The sequence below is a fragment of the Hylaeus anthracinus genome, unplaced genomic scaffold (assembly GCF_026225885.1).
Source record: "Hylaeus anthracinus isolate JK02 unplaced genomic scaffold, UHH_iyHylAnth1.0_haploid 11981, whole genome shotgun sequence".
NCBI lineage: Eukaryota > Metazoa > Arthropoda > Insecta > Hymenoptera > Colletidae > Hylaeus > Hylaeus anthracinus.
The window spans coordinates 4,703,981-4,729,608 of NW_026534329.1; the positions used below are offsets into that span (position 1 = coordinate 4,703,981).

At 40.7% G+C, this 25,628-nt stretch overlaps 2 protein-coding genes across 2 annotated transcripts in view; both read left to right on the top strand.

The window, feature by feature from the left end:
* LOC128885518 (uncharacterized) overlaps positions 1-20,767 on the top strand; it is a 224,820-nt gene extending 204,053 nt beyond the window's left edge. The window contains exons 10-22 of the mRNA XM_054139599.1: positions 7,629-7,770; positions 8,793-9,239; positions 9,671-9,821; positions 11,287-11,571; positions 11,706-12,155; positions 12,431-12,652; positions 13,049-13,501; positions 13,572-13,703; positions 13,855-14,080; positions 14,901-15,053; positions 17,259-17,363; positions 17,435-17,597; positions 17,833-20,767. Of these exons, the coding sequence (XP_053995574.1) occupies positions 7,629-7,770; positions 8,793-9,239; positions 9,671-9,821; positions 11,287-11,571; positions 11,706-12,155; positions 12,431-12,652; positions 13,049-13,501; positions 13,572-13,703; positions 13,855-14,080; positions 14,901-15,053; positions 17,259-17,363; positions 17,435-17,597; positions 17,833-18,130 (3,227 nt within the window). The 3' untranslated portion in view covers positions 18,131-20,767. The remainder of the gene's footprint in view (positions 1-7,628; positions 7,771-8,792; positions 9,240-9,670; positions 9,822-11,286; positions 11,572-11,705; positions 12,156-12,430; positions 12,653-13,048; positions 13,502-13,571; positions 13,704-13,854; positions 14,081-14,900; positions 15,054-17,258; positions 17,364-17,434; positions 17,598-17,832) is intronic.
* The window catches only part of LOC128885526 (RNA polymerase II elongation factor Ell), a 255,314-nt gene that overhangs the window by 70,821 nt on the left and 158,865 nt on the right, over positions 1-25,628 (top strand). The window lies entirely within an intron of this gene.

The following is a 25,628-nucleotide window of genomic DNA, read 5'->3' on the forward strand; positions in this document are numbered from 1 at the left end:
AGAATATCTTGAATAAGTACATTCAAACGAAGGGTAACGAATAAAATTCGACGTTGAAAGTTTAAATTACAATGTCTCGATCGTGGAGAAAAAAGTAGATAATATCTTTGAAATCGTCGTCGTCTTCATCTACCATTGCATCGCGAGGATCTAATGATTTTGATAACTTCGCGAAAGTGTTTTACTCTAATAAACTTCACTAGTAAGCAACTGTAGTTAAACCATGTTTCCGAGAAATAACTTTTTCATAATACCTACTATAAAAAATTACTTTGTACCTATAACTATTTGCGCCACTGTAACTTTAATATTCGAGTTCTTAGTCCTTTATTATTTTCCTCGATCTAATTTTCTAAAAAATTACACCAACTGTTGGAAATTTTAATCCAATGTAAAAAAGCTTTGAAGAACTATGACCTACATAATCAGTGTCGATAAATTCGTCTATTTGTAGTAACGAATTTTAATTGTTCACCTGAAGCGTACGAAAATTTCGAATAGACCCGCATGAAAGGAAACTAGGATTGCCAACGAAAGAGGATACGGACGGTTTGGGACGAAGCGGAGGTATCTGGGTGAGAGAGTGGCACGGTAACAGTCGGCGTTACTTCCGCTTCCGCCCCAGTAATCAAATCTCTTGACTCACTGGGCGCAAATTAAAATCGCTGCGACCTGACCAACCAACTGCGAATCGCAGCTGGCCCCTTGGGATCTCCGATGCCGAAGACACCCCGAAATGCAACGAAATCGTGGAAAATGAGAGACGAAAGACGCTAATTTTTATTAGAGAGACGCGAAAGATACGTCCAATCAGCGAACTGAAGCTTTGGATCAACAGAATTCAGACATGATGCCACCTTTTCATATTGGGAAAATTAAATACTAGGGAATGCTGAATGCTGATGGAGTAATTCATTCTCAAAAAGTAGTTCAATGAGAAATTGTAGTTCCTCTGAAATTTCAGTCTTCGTTAATTGAAAATTAAGTGCTGGTTTATTCTTGTGATGGAGAAAATTATTTGTCATGTATATTATAATAACCATGTACTCATTACTCAACACTCTGTATTGGCGTTAATTATTTTTCATTCGAGCATATTTAAGATAAATTTCAAACATTCCTGCTTGTATATTTAAAATATTGTAATGTATTATAATTAATTTTTTTATTTCCTGAATGAGAAGTCCCGTCACCGATTTCTGGGCGACCAACGTGTCAAAGCCGTTTTCTCGCCAGTGTCTTCGAATTGTAGAAACAGTAAGACTTGGTGCCCGGAGCTAGTGAAGCAAACTGCGACCTTCCGAAACACTTACAAAGGAATGTCGCGGATAGAATTGGTTGAAACGCATGGAACGGTATTTGACGACCATCGCGTTGTCGAATGTTTATAGGAAAAACACGTCCGCCGAATCAATTCGACCCGAACACTGGGTAACGAATCGTTCCCGCGTGGAACTTGTGAACCAAGTGTTGTTTGCCCGGCCGAGTTACTCCGTTTGTCTTTAGACTACACGATGCGATGTAAATAAGATAATACGGGCGACGATGCTCTCGGGGAAAATGGCAGAGTACACGAATCGTCGCATAAAATCGATACCAGATAGCGGATACGTATCTGCATCATAGCCCCAAAGAGGATGGTAGCACGAGTAAAATTCAGAAATGAGCAAAATTTTTGGTCTCGAAAAACGAAGTCGGTATTTGAATTTGAAAGCTTTTCCATAAGGAGCTGCAAGACTTTTTTTTTTAATAAAACATGAATGGCATAGAATATTTATCTAATTTAGATTAATATGTCCACCACTACTTGTATGGTGACAGATGTATTTTGTTATTAAATAAAAAAATCGTGATACCCCTTTTGGAAAAGCCTTTAATTGCAATTCTTTACGAAAAATAAAACTAAGAACATGAAACTTGAATTAAGAAATAAAAATTGAATCGTTCGCTTGAATAAAAGTCACAGATAAATTGATATTCCATCGTTTTACTCTTTACTTATTAATCTAATGAAATTGTGCCTACTTCTGCTCCAATTGATCAGCCCACGTAATCACTGATTCATGAGACGCGGTAAATTGATTAATGAAATGATGAAACTACTTTCAAACAAGTTCCTGCAGTGAAAATAATAATCGAGATCGTTGAATGAGAATTTTGTGAACAGAAATTGAAAGAAATGTGTTCGATGACTAGCTCACCGAGGTTTGTGCCTGATCTGATCCCGTTGTTACTCTTTTCTTAAATTATATACGTGCAACTGAAAAATCGCATCGAATTATAGAAAATCCGAAAGGACAGGTGGACGAATTGATAACCGTTCATCCAAGACTGAACACAATCAGTAAATCATTGTATATTTCATTCGGTAACGTGCAGATTTAGTACCTCGTCTTTCAATAGAGACTAGAAACTATCTAACTTTCTTCCGCTTAGTCTTCCAACTAGACTTTAGAGATCTAATTATAGTTTAACTATATCTTCTCCCGTTACATCTGCGAGGAGGATGAAGCCGGAGACGTAGCAACAAAGCTTCGAGTCGGATCGTACTCGTTGAAACGAGAAGAAAAGTATCGGTGATCTTTCCCGCGTTATTACTTTTGGAAACTTTGATCTTCCCGAAACCATAGCAAGACTTAATCTTGGAAATAGGTCATCGTGATTGGTCGTGTTTACTTATTTTGATAAAAGTCAAATGGATAACGTGAAAAACGAGAAAAATTGTGCAACAATAACTACTCTATCGTATTAAGCTTTACGTATGAAATAAAAATAAAAAATAAAATTACACGATAAAAATTACGAACATTCTACGATCAGTATTACCTACGATCGTTAACGGGAGCTCCCAGGTATTGTCAGAGCTGTTATTGTTTCAAAATTTCCGCAATGTAGCTTCATCAAAGCTTCGGGGCATACAGTCATGTTCTCGTGTCACGCGTTTGTTGACGATCAATCGAACAGCTGGCTAATTGTATGTTTGATTCCCTAAGGTCGCTACTATGTTAATACAGCTATGATATAATATTCTATGGAAATTCAGCTTGGGGGTTGGAACCAACAAAACAGCCCTCTGACGATCATGGTTTCCAAATATGTATCGAACACGAAACTTTCTTTCCATTTTCACGAGTATTGATCTGACTCGAAATTTGTTTGTATACTTGCCGATAGGGCGTGGAAAAATCATGGTACAAGTGAGAAGAAGGCAACTTATCGAGTAATGATAAAATTAAATTGCGGTGATAATAAAATTTATTATGTCGCGATGTTACTGTATGTATTAACGTCATTTGTTAATAGCAACAGACTGAAATATGTAACTTGATGAGGAGACAAATATTCATGATTTTGTATACTCTGAAAATAGTCGATTAATGATCCCATTTTGAAATCATTTGTATTATGTCTGGAATATTCTTTCATAAAATTGAATATTAAGGAGAACTTAATTGCACTAATCGAATAAACCTAACCCCAGACCTAATAAGAAATTACTTGGATTAGTCTTTAAAATCAACGAATTTATTCAATTTATTCTTAAAAAAAGTCAAAAGCCTCTGCTTTATTATATTAATCACCCTGTGTGTACCTTGTACCAAGAATTCTCGCTCTGTACTCTGTATCCTCCAGCGCGATTACCCCGTAGCGAGTTCTATAGTACTTTTTTCTCCCCGTAGAGTATCGATTTAGAAGAGAGACGCTCCTTAGGCCACCCTCCGTTTAGTTTGCCCTTCGAACGAGTCGTTCGACGCGAATTTAGCCGCGCGACGTCGCCATTCCAGGGATTGAAAACTGTCGTGACATCGATTATGGCTCCCGAAACAGTTATGAAAAATCATTAGCCGGAACAACTATTGCAGAGAACCCAAAAAACTAAGCATATAGACTCTTGTTACGGTCGGACTATCCGTTTTATGATAATTGTTATTTTTTGGTTCTTGTATACATGTTCATTACTGTATCCGTCATAAATTTATAAATTTATTGAAGTCACATGAATTTTTGTAGAGGGTTGTAATATCTGAACGTGGACTCAGAAAATTCGAACTTGTTTGGAAATTTTTTTTTAAGGTAAATCTCTAAATTAAATTTGTTTAAAATTTTAGTATGTTAGGATAATACTTAAAAGAAGTTTAATTAAATTAATGCAACACAATGACAAGTGTAGAGACAGATTCATTTCTACATATAACAAAAATATGATCGATGCTATAATTATGCTCTGCGATGTGCAAATAATACGTACCGAACAGTTTCACGTTCTGAGAAATTCGAAACGTTAAAATCGACACCTTGGCCAACAAATACCAATTACAGAACCGACATTACAACCCTAACAGGCACGGCTGCGACCAGTTTTTTCCTGTTCTCGTTGCCATTTACTCCTGATATCGGTTCTTCATAACCGTTTCGCCAAAAATCGTTGCGCAACTGTTCGTTCGAACAGTTATTTCTGGAAGAGTATCGCATCCTCTCCCATTGACACCGAATTATAACGATCCACGCGCAGGACGCGGAATTGCAACAATCCGCGTTGTCGCTGCAATGTCAGCGAACAGGACACGTACGAAACACACGCAAACACACACGCACACGCACAATACTCTCGACACCATGGAGTGGATTGTGGCCACGAACTCGATGATTAACACTCGAAATTAGGTACGAGATCGACGCTCGCCGAGGACGGGAAGCATCGGCGATCGTGGCCCGCTGCAACTGGCGGTGGGAAATAAAGGAGTTAGTAGCATGGGCATGTGTGTCTGTCCGTCTGTCCGAATCGCCAGCACGTTAACGTCGAATCTATGATAATACATGTTTCTGCGTAGGAGCCTCTCAGAAGATACCAAACTGATCGACTTGACATTCTAATCATTCCTCAATTTTTACCCACTCGGCACAAGTTTTTGTGGTTTTATTATCAACTCTGTTTTTGGGTGTTGATCTATGTGTCGTTCCCTATGTGTTATTCCCTTGTAAGTACATGTATTTTGATACGGATTAATTGTTTACAGAATCAGATACAAGTATACTCGTGGCTGGCATTCGTGAATATATCGTCAAACATGGATATACTAATAGTTGACACTGAATATCAGTTTGATTTCGAAGAGGCTCGTATGCATACGTGAACGTATATGTATATTAAACAGGATGAATCACCTGACTTATCCAACATCATTATTTTCGTTGTCAATTGACCAGATGATACAAACATTTTAATTACTATGAGCAAAAATAATATGGGTGGACAAGTTACACGATTCCATCTTCTATACACCTGTCTTTTTTGTTTATTTAGATCCGTTTCGAGGCAACGGTTACTCAAGAAGAGTGACTTTGGAGTGGAAGAGCTTCAAATTAATGACACTACTTTTTGATCTATATTGAATAATTTGTAAAAAGGGAGTAAAATGAATCCTGTTTGATTTTATAAACATCAAAAGTACCAAACAGTCTTTTAACGACATTCGCAACACTGTAGCATATTTTCTACATAATTGTTACTGTAATCAGATAACTACAAATGTTGTTAACTTCTTTCTGGGTACGATTCAATGATGATATATTTAAATTGTAACGTTTGGAATTTACTGTTCGAGCAGATATTTTGTGATTTTTGAGTCGTTGCCTTGAAGCAGGTCGTTAGTTGTATAAGTAAATGTACATATCTACCTACACGACTCACAGCCGAGCTTTTGCACGCTTGCGAGGTGTCTGCCAAGAAGTGTGACCTCTGAGTGCTCAGTTCGATGGTTGTTACGTTGTTAGATGTGCATGAGCCTATCGGTATGATCGTTTAACTATATAAATGGTATATGTACATAAATGTAATCGGTTCCTATATTTTACCAAATCTCTTTAATAATTAAATTTACGATATTTTGATATCATCGTTTCAACCGCGACCCCATATTTTAAGTAAAATTGCCCTTAGATTCTCTCTATTTTGTCAGGACTGACAATGTACATACTAGGAACAATGTTCCGAATGTTTCTAATAACGATCAAGAAGAATACGTGGTTATTTTATAATGGAGAATATTTTTCTGGTGTCTACCATGACTTGTAATGTTCCTAATTATTATAATCTTTCATGCTACGCAGAGCTAAAGGTAAACGTAATTCGAATCGAGTGTCGGTCCAATTACCTGTTGTCCATTATCCGAGATCGCGACGTGGAAGCACCTGACACCTCGGATTTCATGTATTTTTGTTGATTTGATACATGACTAAGACGAACACCGAATAGTAAAATAAAATATCCTCTACTTAATCGTCGCTGTATTAGTCTTGAGGTTTTATTTTAATTTCTGAGTTTCTTTTGGGAGCATCATCAGTTCAGCCAAACCGTAAAATTTGTATTTCTCTGTTGATGGATTCTGTAGTGAGAAAGTTATTATCAAATTTTTGTTTCTTTTTTATCACTGTCCACATATTGTGGATGCCTTCCCAAGGGCGCGAAGAGGTTAATAATTCATTTTTTCTCTGAGTTTAAAAATGCGTAACGTGCATGTTTTAATCCGAGGGCAAGTTCACCGCGACACTCGATCGTTAAAATGTGTTATTACGAATCCCCGAGAGGGCTAATCCGCTAATTATTTTCAGGAAAGTGCGTTCGCGCTGGTTTCCACGCGCAACGACGAATCCGAGCGTGCAGAGAGCCACTAAAAGTTTCATTGCCTCGCGAAGGGTGCGGCCCAGTTTCGAAACTCGTAATCCCCATTCGCGACCGATCAACCGGACGGTTCCACAGCGAATCGTGCTCGTAGAAAGGATCGTAACACGCTTTAACGCGGCACTTCTTAAGCTCCCTTGAACCGCGTCCCCGCGCGGAACACTCTGGGTCGCGATTTTGCGATTTTACTACTCTTTTAGTGGTTCCGCGCGACAATCCACTGTTTCGAACTACCAGAAACTGCTGCGTCGTGCAATTTTCAAGATGCCGCGCTGAGATCGCGCAGTTCATTGGTAGCACTTTGTACTTTACGGGACCGTTTACTTAATATGTTTACTTAATATTTACACTGTAATGGACGTCCATACTGCAATGGCGCTATCTATAAATTGAGCGCATACTGCAGACCCAGGCATAGTTTAGTTAGTCGAGTAAAAATATTAATCCCTACAATTTAATTTAAGCAAATTTCTTCGACAAATATCGAAAGTATGAATACGTACGTGACTGATCGTATATTACGGAGCAAAATATTTCCCAAAATATGTCACGACGAATGAAATGCTTGGAACAATGCTCCCGTTCAACGATATTCCACCAAACAACGATTCCAATTATTACTTCACACCACATTAATTTCATTGATTAAAGCGTTCATAATAAAAAAACCGAGGAATAAGATAAATGTAAAAACTGGAAAGTACTTAGACGCTTTTCTCTCGTTTTCTCGGAAATGGCAACAGGTAAAGATTGTATCGAGGGCGTTTAAGACCGTAGATTGTGGGTATCGTTTGAGTATTCCTGGTAAGTACGGAACAAATGGAGAACAGAAGGGAAACTAGGGAAACTCGTTTCGACGTAGTCCGATATTGTTCGGTGCGCGTATCGCGTTAGGCGAGACACGTAAGGTAATCATCTAACCATCGATTTCGCCCAACTTCCACAGTGATCTGCGCTCAGGGACTGATCGCGAAAGACAAGAGCGGCACGTCTGATCCGTACGTGACGGTCCAAGTCGGGAAAGTGAAGAAGCGCACCAGGACGATGCCGAGGGAATTGAATCCGGTTTGGCACGAGAAGTTCTACTTGTGAGTAATCCCATTACGATTCCTGCGAGCCCGTGAATTACGTGCCTCCGTTAATTCGTCGGAATGAAAAGGGGATGAATACCGCTTCGCTTCGCTTCGCTTCCCCGGGCGAAAATTAATCTCCAGTTTGCGTGTATCGAGAACATCTAGATTCCCAATTACGTTTTACATATTGTTACGCGTGTATCGTTTATGATAGTAATTCGACTAATTTATGCGTTACGTCGAGCCTTGGGTTGTAGAATGTTGGTGTGCAAACGAATAATAGGTTCTTAGCTATGGAGCATTTAATATCGATGTAAAATGTTCTGGAAAGGCAAGTCTTTTTCAATTTTTGATATCTGAGAGTGGATAAATATCGCAGATCTTGGATTTGCTGAATTTTTTTTTGCTGTACTCAAATATGACGTTCTGGTCTACTTTTTTGAGATTCTGAAAAGAACATTTCATATAGACACTGCGAAGTATAATAATTCCGAAATAATTATATGAGATATTAGGATGAATGCTGAAATGTTCGTAAGTTGACAATTAACAAATATTAGACGCACTTGACAAATTAAATAAAGATATATGAAAACTTGATAAAATTACACCACAGAATAAAGAATCGTCGGCGCACATAGAAACCTTCAGCAGTGGAATACTGTCTGACCAGTTACTAACTCATTCTACTAGCCAGCTCAGGAAGTGAGGTACGACCGTGCCTGGTCAGACAAGTAAAATACTGCCAGTCTACTAAACGTACAGTCTTTGCTCAGACTATACGAATCCAGTACATAGAATTAAATATAAACTACATTAATTATACTGCAATTAACTAAAAGATCAAATAAATAAATAATACACATTCAAGAAAAAATGTTACGCATACTACAGTCAATTTTCTCCCAATGTCATCCAAAATAAAATTACTTAACAAACAATCTACCGATATTTTCAAGCAGAAGAAAAAATAACATAGTTAGAATAATTACACTTGCCCGAAAGTCTCTCTAACAAAATCGTCTTCTCGTTCCCAGCGAGTGTCACAATTCGTCCGATAGAATAAAAGTGAGAGTATGGGACGAGGACAACGACCTGAAGTCGAAGCTGCGGCAAAAGCTGACGAGGGAGAGCGACGACTTCCTCGGGCAGACCATCATCGAGGTGAGAACGCTCAGCGGCGAGATGGACGTCTGGTACAACCTGGAGAAGAGAACGGACAAGAGCGCTGTGTCCGGGGCGATCAGGTTGCACATCAGCGTGGAGATCAAGGGCGAGGAGAAGGTCGCGCCTTATCACGTGCAGTACACCTGCCTGCACGAGAACCTCTTCCACAGCCTGTGCGAGAAGAACGACGGCGTGGTGGGCCTGCCTCAGGCGAAGGGCGACGACGCTTGGAAGGTGTACTTCGATCCACCTGGTGAAGAACTCGTCGACGAGTTCGCGATGCGATACGGCATCGAGAGCATATACCAAGCAATGACGTGAGTAAATTTAATTAACGAGATACAAAGTATCTTGGTAGAAACCTGGACCAGGGGAGTCCCAGACTAATTAATCGTTAAAGACTTGTACACAATTATTTAAAACCTTTCTATGTGAAGTTGCGATACTCTCGATAATAACAAATTACGATAAACCTGAGTGATGGTTAAATGGAAGATAACATTTCTGAAATGTAATTTTTCATGTGAAAAATAATAGTTGAGATGATAGCATGTAAATAAATATATAATTGACTTTTCGATTATATTACGAAAGACTTGACGATAAAGTAATTATACAAGGTAAACTCTTTCGTTGAGACAATGAAAATATTTCTACGATACAATTTATTATTAGGAAGACCAACGAATAATATCGTTTCTGCGAAAGTAATATTCATGGTTACCAAGACTCCTTTGAAATGTTTCAGACACTTCCACTGCCTCTCGACGAAGTACCTCTGTCCAGGTGTGCCAGCGGTGATGTCGACCCTCCTGGCGAACATAAACGCGTACTATGCCCACACCAGCGCAAGTTCCGCTGTATCTGCTAGTGATAGATTCGCCGCCAGCAACTTCGGGGTGAGTTAGGTGCAAGACATCGAAGACTGCGTTTATTCGCGGGCGGAAGAACGAGGGAGAGAAGGATGGGAACATCGTGATTGAGAAATGCTCGTGCAATTTCCTAGTAGCTTAAACCATCCATTATTCCCAGTATGGTTCAAGTCGACTGCTCGTGGAACTTTACAGCACACGTGTTCTCGTGGCTCTATCAATTACATTCTGAGACCCTTCGATTAAGCTCGGTCTTTTTCTGCCCCTCCTCGACCGTCTTCTTGTTTTTCGACCAAGCATTTCGTGGCTGGAAATTGAAAACGCCACGAACAAGGCGCTCGCGTGCAGCGTCCGGTCTAATTAAGATTTTAATTAAGATTTTCTTTTATTTCGCCACGAGTCTACCTCTGGGTCAACTGATTCTCAGGGAAGTTCGATTGCGCTTCAGCCTGATGTGCGTGTATCGTTGATCAAACGCAACTGTGCGTTGGTTGTTTTTTTGTAAAATGGGTACATAACCGTTATTATAATGCGTGTGCGGTCTAGAAGAATGAAGAAAAAGAGAAAAGAATGTTTTCCTTTCCTTCACTTTGAAAGGTTTCCATTATCGTTTTTTTTTTTTTTTTTTTTTTAAGAGAGACTCGAATATTTTCATCTGTGAAGATGGCGTGATCTATCGAACAAGAGCATTCAGTTCTTCGCAAAAACGTTTTACTGTTGACTATGCAGATGAGCGTTCGGGATTTGCAGCATACACCGTTCGTAGCGAAATGGTTTTAATAAAACGATGTAAATTTGTCCGCAGTAGCTTCGAAAGGGGAACAAAAATAGATGGTTGGTCCTGTTTTCAACGTTCTTGAATTATGCATGACATTTCTTTTTTTTTGGCGGGAGTGAAAACACACACATGCTGCAGTAAGTTGATCTACGCTGACAGCTTGTAAGAAAATATACTCGGCACTAGAGAAGCAAGGCAAAGAGGCTCATGAAAAATGAAACTCGTTGAAATATAGAGCTGTCTCAATTTAGTGTGAAAAGCTGCACCAAACATTTTACGATTCAATTTTTATGAAACAAATTTGAAGTATAGAGAAATAGAGACATTCGCTATAACATATCCAAACTTCGTTTGCTTGGATTTTGTTAACTCTTTCTAAATTTTGTTCAATTTCGTTTTCATTACACAATCGTACGGTGCTCTTCATACTAATATCTGAATGCCTGGAATCGCAAGCACATCGACTATTACCCTTGATCTAATAATTGTTTTTGCCGACTTTACACGACTACAGTCGAAGAAACTTCGTTCTTCAAACATTTTCCGGTAGACCGAGTACCCTGTATCTTTGAATCGTTCTTCTTTCACGAATGAAAGAAAATGACCGAGTAGTCAGACTTTGCGGCCAACTGGACGTGTTCATAATTTATGGAAACTCGATACTTCTGCGGAAATACATTTTCCTTCGTTCACGTGCCATTTCTCCCGTTCCAGAAAGAAAAGTTCGTGAAATTACTGGATCAGCTGCACAACTCGCTGCGGATCGATCTGTCGATGTACAGAAACAACTTCCCGGCGTCCAGCCGCGAGAAGCTGATGGACCTGAAGAGCACGGTCGATCTGCTGACGAGCATCACGTTCTTCCGTATGAAGGTTCAGGAACTGTCCAGCCCGCCCAGAGCGAGCACCGTGGTGAAAGACTGCGTGAAAGCGTGTCTACGCTCGACGTATCAGTTCTTGTTCGAGAACTGCTACGACATTTACAACAGGGAGTTCCAGGTCAGTATTAAGCAATATTTAATCCATCCATTACCAGTACCGAAGAACCAATAATTAAAGATCTTGAATCTCAGACGGTTGCAAAGATAATCATACAGTGATCAAAAAATAATCACTGTCCAATTCCATTCCAGGTGGACCCGAGCGAAGTAAAGAGAGACCCAGAGGACCACGGACCCCGTTTGGAGTCCCTCGACTTCTGGCATAAACTGATCGCCTTAATCGTTTCGGTGATCGAAGAGGACAAGAACAGTTACGCGCCCGTGCTGAATCAATTCCCTCAGGAGCTGAACATCGGTCAACTGTCGGCGGCCACTATGTGGTCGCTGTTCGCGGTCGACATGAAGTACGCGCTGGAGGAGCACGAGCAGCACAGACTGTGCAAGTCCTCGGCCTACATGAACCTCCACTTCAAGGTCAAGTGGTTGCACACTAACTACGTCATGGACGTGCCCCCTTACAAGGGTGCGGTGCCGGAGTACCCGGCGTGGTTCGAGCCTTTCGTGATGCAGTGGCTGAACGAGAACGACGACGTATCACTAGAATATCTCCATGGTGCCTTCAACAGAGACAAGAAGGACGGAGTGAGTATTTTCTCTTGCCCTCGACAAGCAAACCTAGCGGTGGGGCTCGGATTTCAAACTGTCTCGAAACATCTTCGGACAAAACTTCGAAGACCTTGGTCAAAGATTACGGAAGTCTCGGAACTTTTTGTAAAATAAATTTTTTGTATTCACGACTTTCCATCCTAACTTCAAGATACTTTCTAAATAGCTCTAAGAATAATTAATTTATGTAAGAATTTTGAAGTAAGATTAACTAGAGTTCCATCTCTAAATGAATGTGTAACTTGTTACAGTTCCAAAAGAGCAGCGAGCACGCGCTCTTCAGCGTCTCCGTCGTCGACGTCTTCACTCAGCTAACCCAATGCTTCGACGTAGTCTCCAAACTAGAGTGTCCTGATCCAGAGATTTGGAAGAGATATATGAAGAGGTTTGCGAAGACCATCGTGAAAGTTTTGGTCGCTTACGCTGACATCGTCAAGAAGGAGTTCCCTAGCCATCTGAAGGAAGAACGAATCGTACGTATCAAAGAAATGTATAAATTGATCACTGCTACAGTGCCTTACTAACAGTCTTCCTGTACCTTCTGTTCTAAGACTGATAGATTTTACTTCTTCTACTTTCGAAACTTAATTTAACAAAAAGAAACCTCTTTTTGACGGTGGAAATCTTAAAACCCTCGCAATGTCTTAGAGACCCCGAAAACGTCAATGACATCTTTCAGTGTCTATCCATCTTATAGTGTCTAGTGCTCTGCAGTTCCTACTCTATTTTTCTATATCTTATTAATGGATACCTAACTCTGCACGTTTGAAAATAAAACTACCTTAAAGTGATACGTGTCACCCCAATGATTACTGTGCACTCCTGCTATCAAGTATATTCTACGAATAATTAAACAAATCTTTCTTCAGGCCTGCATCTTGATGAACAACATTCAGCAGCTGCGAGTGCAGTTGGAGAAGATGTTCGAGTCGATGGGCGGCGAGAAACTGGAAGAGGACGCGGCGAACATTCTGAAGGAGCTTCAACAGCAACTGAACGCAGCTTTGGACGACCTGGCGATGTTGTTCGCGAAGAGCCTGGAACCGAGGATAACGGCTTCCGTGAAGGAGTTGGGAGACCTGCTGTTGGCCATCAAGGGCGGTGGGCAGGTGCAGATGTCGCAACCCGCGCAAAGGAACAACGTCGCCGTCGAAGCTGACGAGGTACTGCGACCGTTGATGGTCTTGCTCGACGGAAGCCTGTCCTTGTACGCTGAATCTTGCGAGAAGACGGTGCTGAAGAGGCTGCTTAAAGAATTGTGGAAGATCGTCATGAGGATTCTCGAGAAGACCGTTGTGCTGCCGCCCATGTCGGATAAGAGCGTACGTCTTCGATGGTTTGAGGCGCGACAGGAGGATTTTTTATGATATTTATTATTCGTGTCTTTTACAGATGATGTTCAAGAATCTGACGGATAACGCGAAGAATCTGGCGGCGAACGCGAAGATAGAGGACATGTCGAAACTGTTCAAGAACCATATGGCAGGCAAACCCGACGTGAAGAATGCCTTGAGCGGCGTAATGGTGAGTGATGGACTTTCGATTTTAAGTGGATTTTAAGTGGCTTGATATTGATCTAATTACAATTAAGAATGGTAATTTTAAATTGCTAATTTAACTGGTTGATTAACTTTGATTGTTTCTGTGGTATTAATAAAAATAATTATTTGTGTAGGATATTTCCAAGGAAGTAGAGAAGAACCTTTCACCGAAACAATGCGCGGTTCTCGAAGTCGCCCTCGACACCATCAAACAGTACTTCCACGCAGGTGGAAACGGTTTGAAGAAGACGTTCTTGGAGAAATCGCCAGAACTGCAGAGCTTACGATATGCTCTTAGCTTGTACACGCAAACAACGGACACCCTTATCAAGACCTTCGTCACGTCGCAGGTCAACCAAGGTAAGCCAATTTTTCGACAACAATTTATATACGTAAATCTAAATTTTCTCGTGTACTGGTAGACAGTACATAATATAACGATTTCAAACATATTAACATCAGGATGAAAATTAATTATAATTACTTTCGTTATCAATCCTTACCGAGGTCATCTATTTAGGATTACACTATTTGGGGTCATAATTATCACACATTCCACGTATTATTTATCACAGAATGTACACCAAATTTTAACGAAGACTGTTTAAAATTCTATCCATAAGTGACATATAGACAAAAATTTATTTTGATTAAGTTTCTTATGATTAATGTACGTGATAATTGGATTGCTTGCACAACACATTATTGGCTATTTCAGGCACCATTTCATCAAAATTGTCAATTGATAGGCTCCACAAGAATTTGTACACTTGAGGTAATTGCACCAGTGGATCACATTAGCCTTCCAAAAAAAAAAAATAGTTGAAAGAAAGCTGATTTTCATGAAATATCATGATTCATTCTAAAATAATTCACATACTAAAAGATTAATAGATACATTACTATAACATTATGATTTAAGGAAACAGATTGATTAACAAAAACAGGTTTATTAAAATAATCTAAACCAACTGCATCTCCTCTTGGACATTCGAAAGAGTGCTGGTGCTTTTATCTTACGCTCCATGAATCAAACTTCCCTTTCGCTATGGAAAAAACAATGTACACGATCCGGGCAAAAGAAAACTAGACTCGTTTTACAACATGTATAATTCGCTACCATGTACACCGCGAAAATCGGGACGAAATGCAACCGACGTAACCGAAATTGTCGCGACAGTGCCGCTGAACACTGCGTCAAAGCTACGTCAGCGTCAGCGTTCGATGAGCAGCGAGAGAGGTGGTGACGAAGGGGACGGAGCCGAGGGTATGGAAAGCCTCGAAGAACCCCTTCGCCAGAGCAAGCCCTCTCTACGTCGAGAGAGTCGACAAGGTACCAGAGAGCACTACCCTTAGAGCAGAAGCCTCGGGAATTTTTGGCTGACTTTTCGGTCACTCTCGAGATCTAGCCGCTCGTTTAGGACGTAGTGGACTGTTTGTTATTGCATTATTCACCGAGGAGTCTCACAGGGACGATCTTGTATCAACTTGGTTCTGTTTCTTTGCATTACTATACAGAATCGACACTTTTATGTTACGAGTAACAACCTCTCTTTGTTTGATTATTCTTCTGTTGATCGTTTGAAACGTTGCCTGCCATGCAGAGAGGAAACCTGTACTTTGTATCTCGACTCTGATCAAATAGAGTGTAAACATTAAATGGACAACTTTCAGCGGTTTTGAAACGTTTAAAATGTTTTAAAAGCCTTACTACTAGTATCTACGATGATAATAGTAAGATAAGGTCAGAAGATGTCATTTTTGAAACTTCTGTCACTAATCAAGTCGTTCTACCATAGTGTCTCATCTGAATGCGTGCACTTATTGCGTATGAAAAGAAGTAAACAATTATCGGTGTCTGAATCACTAGAAAATAAATCCAACCAAGTGTCTCATCTAAAAGAGCCCAAAATTTCGCATGGCAGCCAACAGGTAAACCCTTTCGACGCTATGACAGCTTGTAAGAGTTCAATGAAATTACCCAAAGCGTGTTACAAACGCTAGTAGTAAGCCTTCTACGGTCTGACCAGAATCTATTGACCGCTCAAGGTCGTTTAAAACTTATCCTCACCACACCGTTTATTCATGACTAATTTCTTTTATTTTGCACGTCGATTTTAATGAAAGTTCATATAAAGAAGAATCGAGAAATATTTTGTTTCATTTTTCTGTTCGAATCCACGATCGAATCACGATAACAACGGTGGCCTTGAACGGTGAATCGACTTGGTTCCGACTACGGTCTTAGAATCGAAAGGGCCAGAAGCGTCCCAAAGACCTCTCGGTGACCGGTAGTTGTATTAGGTAGCGCTGCTGCTATCACTACTGCCGCTGTTGCTGCTAACTACGGAGAACCTTGCCAAATCACAGTGCGCATCCCTCAATCATGTTCTTCAAGGCTTTTATACGCAACACACGTACACACATGTGAACACATGTTCACCCGATCACTGCAAATTCACCGTTTCGCTATTCTACGTGATCACTCTTCCGGAGAGTGTACCAATCTTCGGCAACTGTGCAATGGTCCACTTTATGTATCGACGGGGTGCAAAACGATCACACGTAAATTATAGAGACAGAAGACCGTGTCCAATGCAGCGTACCTGCACAAAAAGCACTGGAACCATATGCATCAAGCTCTGAGGACAACATCCGAGGTTTACGGCAGACTTATCCTTGGCCAAGAGACGATGAAGACAAGAAATTTTACCGAGATCGTCTCGAAATCGTACCGCTTTAAAATCCTCGCAAAGCCTCTTACGGTTCATAGAGGCTCGCGTCGAATGCTTCATCCTCTCTGATTAATTCTCCAAAAAGGCAAAATTTCATGCATACCGTTAGAGCATGTAATCTGCTCTAGAAATAGACACTAGCAAGGGAACGCTGTGAACCGTTAAACGCCTATTTTTTTTTATGAAACTTTGCACTAATGTTCATCGAGCCGATATAAGAATTATCAATTATCAATGCACCCATTTTATTTATGTACATGCTGCTCTTAACCCCTTGCATTCGAGGCCTTTTGTTGATTGTCATTGTATTGACACTTCGAGTTCTAAAGACACTAAATCTAAAGAAATATCATTGTAGATTTGCTGCGTGGAACCTAATGGTGACTGAGAGTCGAAGGGTTAAATTACAGAAAACATTTAACAATGTAGAGGATAGAATTATGTATTGCAAATTTAATTTTTACCATTTTTGAGAGGCTTTTTCTCTGGCATTTCACAATATCTTTCGTAAATCAAGTATCACACGAGTATAGATGAAACGAGTGACTTCGATGTAAGGGGTAGTTTTTTCCCTTAAAGCATAAACAACTGAAACACGCTAGTTCTTAGATTGGGCGAAAATTTGTGCGAACTTTCATGAAAATTGACTCGACGGTTTGCGTTATTCCCTTGCGAGTATAGAATCTTAGCATAAAAACTTTGAATTTTTAGCATCGAATAGAAGCGATCTAATTTCTGTCTCTCGTAGCACTTAGCGTCTAAAATGCCGAATGGAATAGAAAAACTGACTGTCGCTAATAAAGTTCCAGATCCCGCGGGCCCGGAAGAAGGTTCCGTGGGCGAAGTCAGCATTCAGGTGGATCTCTTCACGCATCCTGGAACTGGCGAACAGAAGGTCACCGTCAAAGGTACGATCCGATCTATTTTTCTTCGTAAACATCGTTCGATCGTTTACCAACGAATGAATCTTGCGTTTTAGTCGTCGCTGCGAACGATTTGAAGTGGCAACTAGCTACGGGAATGTTCAGGCCGTTCGTTGAGGTGAACCTAATCGGACCACATCTGACCGGAAAGAAGAGGAAGCAGTCGACGAAGTCGAAGAGCAATAACTGGTCCCCGCAATTCAACGAGAGTTTCGATTTGTAAGTGCATTCGTTAAAATGAACAGAAGACTAGGATTTCCTGACCTATTTTAATATTAAACCTACCACGACACAATTGTTTCGTGTGTTATTCGATTTAGGTCCACGTAAAATTGTATTTAATTCCAAGAAGTGTCTTCAGGTCCGAAAGGGTTAATCATCGCATTAAAACAGTGATCCAGAATGGAATTCGTCTGCGTACGAATAACACTAACAAATTTCCCTGAATTTTCAGCATGATCGGCAACGAGCAGCAGCAACTCGACTTCTACGAGCTGCACATATGCGTGAAGGACTACTACTTCGCGAGGGAGGACCGACTGGTCGGCGTGGCGGTGATGCAGCTGAAGGACATCGTCGAGGAGGGCTCGTGCGCCTGCTGGTTGTCGCTGGGCAAACGAATCCAGATGGACGAGACGGGCTGGACGATCCTGAGGATCCTCTCGCAGAGGAACAACGACGAGATCGCCAAGGAGTTCGTGAAGCTGAAGAGCGACATAAGGCAGGAAACGCCTCTGCCGAATCCCACCTGAACCTCGGGGACACAGCGTTAAAGCATACAGCGAAGCGATGCGTCCTTCGAGTTTGGAAAGAGCTCGGAGGTGGTGAAGGAGGTGCATTGTCCACAGGGGAGACCAGAGGCGTTCGGCCGTCGTTGTCGAGAGATTACACGAGGTCCTTGACGACCCGCAGAAGACGCGATCGAGAACAACCGCGCGATATATATATACGTATATGTATATACGTGTATACGTATATACATATATATACATACACAGACAAGAGAAACGCCGTTGACGAAACGATCCACCGAATTAATTTCGGTTACGACGAGAACTCGGTCGCTGCGAAATGAAACACGGGAACGAGGCTAGTCCCGTTCCCTTCGCGGCCAGCTGCCGGTCGAGCGTGTTCTTCTCTCTTTTTTACGAATCACAGAGCTTCAGCCCCGTCCCTACAAAACAAAACAAAGGAAAGAATTTACGGAAAAGTGTCCGGACAAGACGTCTCCCGGATTGGTATCGAGCGAACGCGCCCGAGAAAATCCCTGGCCCCCGAGTCGAAACGCTCGTCCATCGGATACGAAGAAAAGAGGATACCGATAGAACGGAAGAGGGACTGAGGGTGATTCCTCCCTCCCTCTCGGGACGCGTAGAAGCGTCGGAAGCTCGTGGACGGTGATCTCGGTGAACACGGAGGAACGCGAGCCGGACTTCTTAATCGATTAAGTGCCGCGAGGAGGGAGGACACGAAGCTTCGAGGCATTTTGAAGAGTGTTCCGAATAGACGCGATACGTGAAAACAGTGCTGCCAGTACGCAATATATTTGGTAATATTCGTAATGTAAGAGAGGAGGAGGAGGAGGAGTCGAATTAGCCGTAAAAAAAAAAAAAGAAAATGTGCGTCCAACAAAACGCGAGCGTACCTCGACATCCACGGATACCATCCTGCGACGCGAAGAGGACGAATTAAAAAAAAAACAAAAAACGAAGGATCACCCACGGGGTACGCGACAGGTCGTGTTTCGACATACGAAAGACGGGGATAATCGCGCTGCGACGAGGCGACGTTAATACTAATTAAAACTATAGACCCTCGTGCGAGACGACGTTTTAGGCCGTTTGTTCGGGAAGACGAGTTTACTTGTAGATAACACGTGAAAAAAAAACACATTGTTGACGAAGAAGTTTTTTCTAATAACAGTTTAACGTAGCATTGCGTACGACCAAATAGGCGCGCCGCGACGTCGCTCGCCGCGCGCCGTTAGTAATTAAAATAGGCATTGTAATTGTAAAGTACGTTCTTACTCGTAAGGATTAACAAAAAGAGATCGTAAGAGTCTGAATTGCTGTGGTGAACGACAACAGAGGTCCGCTCGAAGGCTTCGAAGCACTCCGTGAATACGTCCTCGGTATCGCCTCGGCGACGCGAGACGTCGCGCACGTGTCAATGTACCCCTGTTTACGATCGACGCGAACGAAATCACCGTGCCCCGTCCGCTCTCGATTTTCGAGGGCAATGCAGTAGTGTCTCGAACATCGATTACGTTTGTTACTGGGATAATTAAGGGAGGAGTCAAGGTTTTTTGCTATGCATTTTAAGGTGCAATTTGTTCTTGTTTTTGAAATTTGTTTACGTATAAAGATGTACTTTCGAAGAAGAAAATTTGACATCGAAGATTTATTATGAATGTATACGTATATACAGTCAATTCCGTAAATATTCGTACCCTCTATTGAAGAAGTTTCACTAAATTAAGTAATAGTTTTGATATTACCAAATGAATTCTTCATTATAAATATGAATTAAATTATACGTGTATATATTTATATATACATCAAGATATTTATACAAACATACACTTGGAAACATCGAACCTATTATTTAATTCAAACAAATTTCTTCAATAGACACGGAAGGTACGAGTATTTATGGGAATGACTGTAGATATAGTAATGGCAATCGTAGAATTCGGTAAAAACTGCGAGATATCTGGAGTTTTTGAAAAACTTCCGAAACATAAAATTAAAAGAAATTAAAAGAAGAAATCAGATCCAACAAAAAAGTTACTACTCGTCTACTCGTCCTTACGTATCGATAATTGGCAGATTTTGAACATTATACAAGATGGGTGATATTTTGTTCCAGATAAAAGATGACAAAATGAATTCATATTTCATAGGTAACTGTTCATTCCGAACGTTGTACAATATCTTCATTCGTCATCTATTACCATTGGAATAAAATTTTGCCTATCCCCGCCTATTTCCACGTAAAACTCTAACCGTGCTTCGCGTATGGATGATTGGCGAATTTTCGAACATCACGCGAGGCACTACTGTATCGCGAGACGAGTCTCGATCATCGATCCGGTGTCCGCGGCCGTTTTCACGAGTCGACGGCCCGATTTTTCGAAATTAAACTTTATATCGTCGTAGCTCCTATAGTAATCGAATAATCATACGAATAACTTCTCCGACGACCATTGCTTTCTGCGTGAACGAAGAGGAAAACGAACACACGAGAAGAAAGTGGGAACGCCAGCTTCGAGAACGAACGTTGATACTTCTCTGTCTATTCGCTTGATATCACATCGATATTGCTCTTGTACATAGATCCGAAGGCTGTCCATCCGTGGACACGGTTCGCTGACGACGTTCGAGTCCTTGGCTCTCGTACAAGACTTCCCCGCGAATAAAAACAAAAAAAAAAGAGAAAACACGGAAATATCGAAAATCGAGAGTGGGACGCGTTAAATGGTCCCCCGATCCGCTACAAAACGGAAACAGGTCTTCGAAGTAAACGTCGGCGTTCTTCGATTCGCGTCGTATTTGTTGGGCGAAGCTTCGATCGGATCTCCCTTTCGAGGAAAACCTTCGCGAAGAGAGGAAAAGAAAAACTGGAGAGAAAAGGGGGAGACTAAACGATAACACAAAGATGCACGCGACTTTGAACCTAATGAATTTCATTCACCGGCCCCCCGCGGCCCGGCCAGATATACAATTCCAGAGATTACACGATTATATCCAAAAAAGTTTCTACTACGTAGTACGTCTAGATATACTTACGTATTGTGTATAGTGTCTAAACGCTGATGTAGCTGCGAGCGCGGGATTTTCGTCTGGAAAAAGAAAGAGAGGGAGAGAGTGAGAAATAGAAATGAAAAGGAGAGCCACCCAGGAAAGAAATAATCGGCCATCTTTGATAGAACCAGGTGCTTTTCCACGAATCCATTTACACGCGACACAGGTCAGGCGCGGAATCTTTCCGCGTAGAACGATTTCATTTACCCCTCCCGCTCCTCAACCCCCCACAGAATTGGGCAAAATTTGTATCCAGATAAATTTCTGCGAGTAACGAGTAAGTTATATACTACTTTTTATTCGTTATACATGGAATCGAAAATTCCGTTTGAGTGGCTGTATATTATACTTCACAATGGAGGAATAAAGATTCAACCGTTAGATAGAATAAACGTCACGAATAAATTGTTACACGTTGGTTCTATTCGTCTGTTATTCGAACGAAATTTTGCCCATTCTATTCCCCGCACTTTGTGAAATTATCCCCATGTTACACGCGCATACTTTTCGAAATTACCAGCTTCGGGGCTGGGTCGTTGCGCGTTCAATGGCGCCAAATCAGCAGGTAATCTCTTCGGGGATTTAGATAAAAATTTAAAGCAGGGAAGAAATGTCTGCCATTTGTTGAGTATCGATGGAAATTTTATCGATAAAATATTATTATAATTTATGTCGAATGAACAGACATTTATTCGTCTTTGAGGAACGTTTCAAAAAGCGTTGCTTAGTTGGAACTAGGTGCACGCGCAGGAACCCAGACCTTCGAGTAATTTCTGGTCAAGTATCGCGCGTTTCTCCGCGCCTTCGTCACGGAAGATCGTGGAACGGATTTCAGATAAAAGATTTTAACTTCTTTCGTTTGCGAAACGCGATTATCGCGACACTCCTCGACGCAATTAGAACATTTAGATTCAAACGCGTCCAGATCTGTGCCGTTCGATTAGGGAACTCCCTGACGTAATGCTTCTCGATCACGAGACGTGTTCCACGTCGTTCTTAACACGTTCACGACGGGGTATTTAACCCTCTACTGCACGAATTTTATTTTAACTATCGAAAAAGAAACTATTTCTTGGTTACTTGTATATTTACGAAGAAATTAGTACGCCAGCTAAACAAAGTGGCTGAATCTGCCGAGCTACGTCCTGCAAAATTTCCTGAACCAAAAGGATTTAATTCCTCAAAACACACCGTACACGTGGTACAGAACATTCGAAAATATCAGTAATTAATTAGAAAAATATAAATAGACAAATAAATAGAAGGATTCGTTAGGGAAAGATTTTTGCTCGGTTGCAGCTAGGGAAAAATGAAAATCGGAGGGAACAGAAATCTCTGAGATAAGTTATCAACGTTCGACTTGGGCACTGTAAAGACTTTCGTGTCAAGTTGTCAACGTGTTAAGTACACACGATTTCGTAACAGAGACGGGCAAAATTTGATTCGAGCGATTTGAGGATTACTTGGACAAATCTTTATTCGTTTATCGTGACATATAATTTTACTTCAGGATTCTCTGCCTTGCAATTAGAGGTGTGGGACATCGTCACCTTCAATTTTTATGAATTACGATTTTCCTTTTATATGAGATATGTTCTAGATGGATTAATAAAAGAAATTGATATGGTATAATATGTTCAGTTGTTACTAAAATTTACTTTCTAATGTTTTTTTTTTCTATTGTTTGTAATAATGGAAACACTAATATCCTAACTCAAGTAATAAAGAAAATAAATATGGACGAAAAACACTGTGTCTGATTTTCTCTGAAGACAAATAACAGTGCAAAGACACGAATTCACATGGCTCGCGTATTTTACATTCAGGACCTCGCTACGTCGTAAAAATAATAATAATTGCTAAATGTACCGAATACTACAATAACTACATGATTGATATTTATACTCCGTCATACATTGTACACCATGGTGTCCCATGCCTCCGGGGTACTAAATAAAAATTCAAAATTACTACCATAATTATTAATAAATAACAATTGGCTGGTTAAATAATATAGGTCTATTAAGTACAAGCATCTTTAACGAAGATGCATCAAAGACTACTGGAAAAGCCTTACCGAGTCCTTCGGTATAAAACGACAATTTTTAAACCTTCTTAAAAGACGATAAATTTGAAACTTCTTATAAAATAAAAATTCCAATTTTTATCATTACCAAAGACTTCATCTCTCGATTATTTGAAATTTTCCTGTAGACACAAATTTTGCTCGTTTCTATTCCGCGATCGGGAGTATGCATTTTCGAGAAAAAGCAGCAACAGGGTTCGTTTACACGAACGAAGATATGAAAAGGTAGACGGGGAAGATCGACGAAAGTAGGAAACACGGGTCCGCGGTCTCGCCACCATATTCATTTGTAAAACTGTCTATTTTCTCCGCTGCCTAAGTACATAATAATTACGAAGAACGGCGAATTCGGCACCCAAGACCAAGTCCGTCGACGAAAACGAGAAAACGGCCTTTGTGTTGCAAGCTGGAAGCGTCGAATTTCCGGGTCGCTCGGCAAATCGCGCCTCGTAGACGGGGTTGGCTGCCAATTTTTCCTCCTACTCTCCGCTTCGATTAATATCTCGTAAGCTTAATGAAAAATATCTCGTGTATTCTGTGATAATTACCCTTTAAAGTACATACACACGTACACACATATCTCACATACATTCAGACGAACATACACGACTCACGAACACGTGCCAGACGCTAGCGTCTGAACCGAGAACACGTCCATGCATGTAAACACATGGTACTGAGAATCGTAATGGCTGAACGCGAAACACGTTAAAAAAATCGTTCTTTTAAATCGATATTTCGAAAGGAAAACTCAGCCTCTTCGGGTACTTATTTTCTTCGATTTCGACATTGACCTCCTACGAAAGGTATATTGCCATAATGTGTATACAACTCGATTTCTTTCTCCTCTCACGCACCACGGATTCTCAGGGTCAAGTATTTACACGCATACACGCCAGAGATGGGCAAGACACTCTGTAAAATAAGAATTTCGAGTAACGAATGAAAGCTGAAGAAAGCTTGTTACCCTTTGTTCAATAATTAGAATCGGAGTTGTAAGATGTTATATTTCGCGTTGAACGAATCGAAGTTTATCCGAACAACCATCGCATAGAATAATAAACGCTATACGGTGTTCTTATTCATCCGATCATTCCAGGGAAACGTTGCCCATCTCTGACACGCATACCCATACGAAACGATACCCAAACGTACGTGATTACACCGATCCCAATAGCAACAGTATTTTTCTCTTTTAAAAGACAATTTCGATTTCTATTCTCTATACTCGTTAAACGTCCGAAGAGTCTCGTCGGTGTGTGATAAAAATTAGTAGACGCCGCGACGGAACGTCGCGACGCCGCAGACTATGGCCAACCCGGAACGATAAACGAGGACAGCACGGATGAGATGTGCCGAATACGAAACGGGGACGCAAAAGTGTATTCGCGGGCAAACTGAGTCACGTGTACGCGACAGCGGTGGGCAAAATGTAATCGATACGATTACCGAATTGCTGATTTACGGTTGCGATTTACGGAACGTAGTCTACAGTTTATTATCGATAAATCAGACAGTTGCGAACGTCGCGAAAGTAATCGCTGCCCACTCTGGTACACGGGTGAACAGGTTGAACGACGAGGGTTCCGAAAAAAAGGATCATTCGCTCGTCGCTGCACGAAAGTGGTATTTTAGCATCATGTGTTTCATGCTCACGCAGGTTCTCATCATGGTCAGCCAGATCTTGGGAACAGAGAGGATTATACCGAAAGTTCGTTCATCGTTCGCTTTGAAACGTTGAATTATCGAGGGAAATTAACGAAGCTGACGGAAGTTTAACCCTGCAGGGATCTGATATTGTTTTCGAATGTTCGAATCGATCCTACGTACTCCACTGACGAAATACGTAATAACGTTATTATCCTAATTATCGAAATTTCTAAGCCTGAGACATAGAGACAAAAGTCTTTACTTTTAATTCAAAATTAAGTTGTTCTTCCAGATTTTTATACGAATGTCAGAAGCTATTTACAGGAAACCTCTAAACAAATTAAATACTCTTTGCTGATAAATTAATAACAGTTATCGCATTCTGTATTACGAACAATATTATTGAAAAATTAAGGTGAAATATTTATGTAATTTGCTTGAAGGAAATTTTTGTTAAATGAGATATTCAATTGGAATACAACAAGAAGAATATAAAAAATACGAACTTCAAAAACAAACATGTATCGATACAAAGCAAGACGTTTCAGTTATCCACACTTATCAACATTCAAAATTTCAAAATATTAACAAAATTACTATTCAATCCATAGATTTGGAAGTTGAAAGAAAAAAGTTCCCCAAAGGGTTAAACGCTTGTCGAATACAGATAAAATGATAGGAGAGAATCATTATGCCCACATTTGACGAATC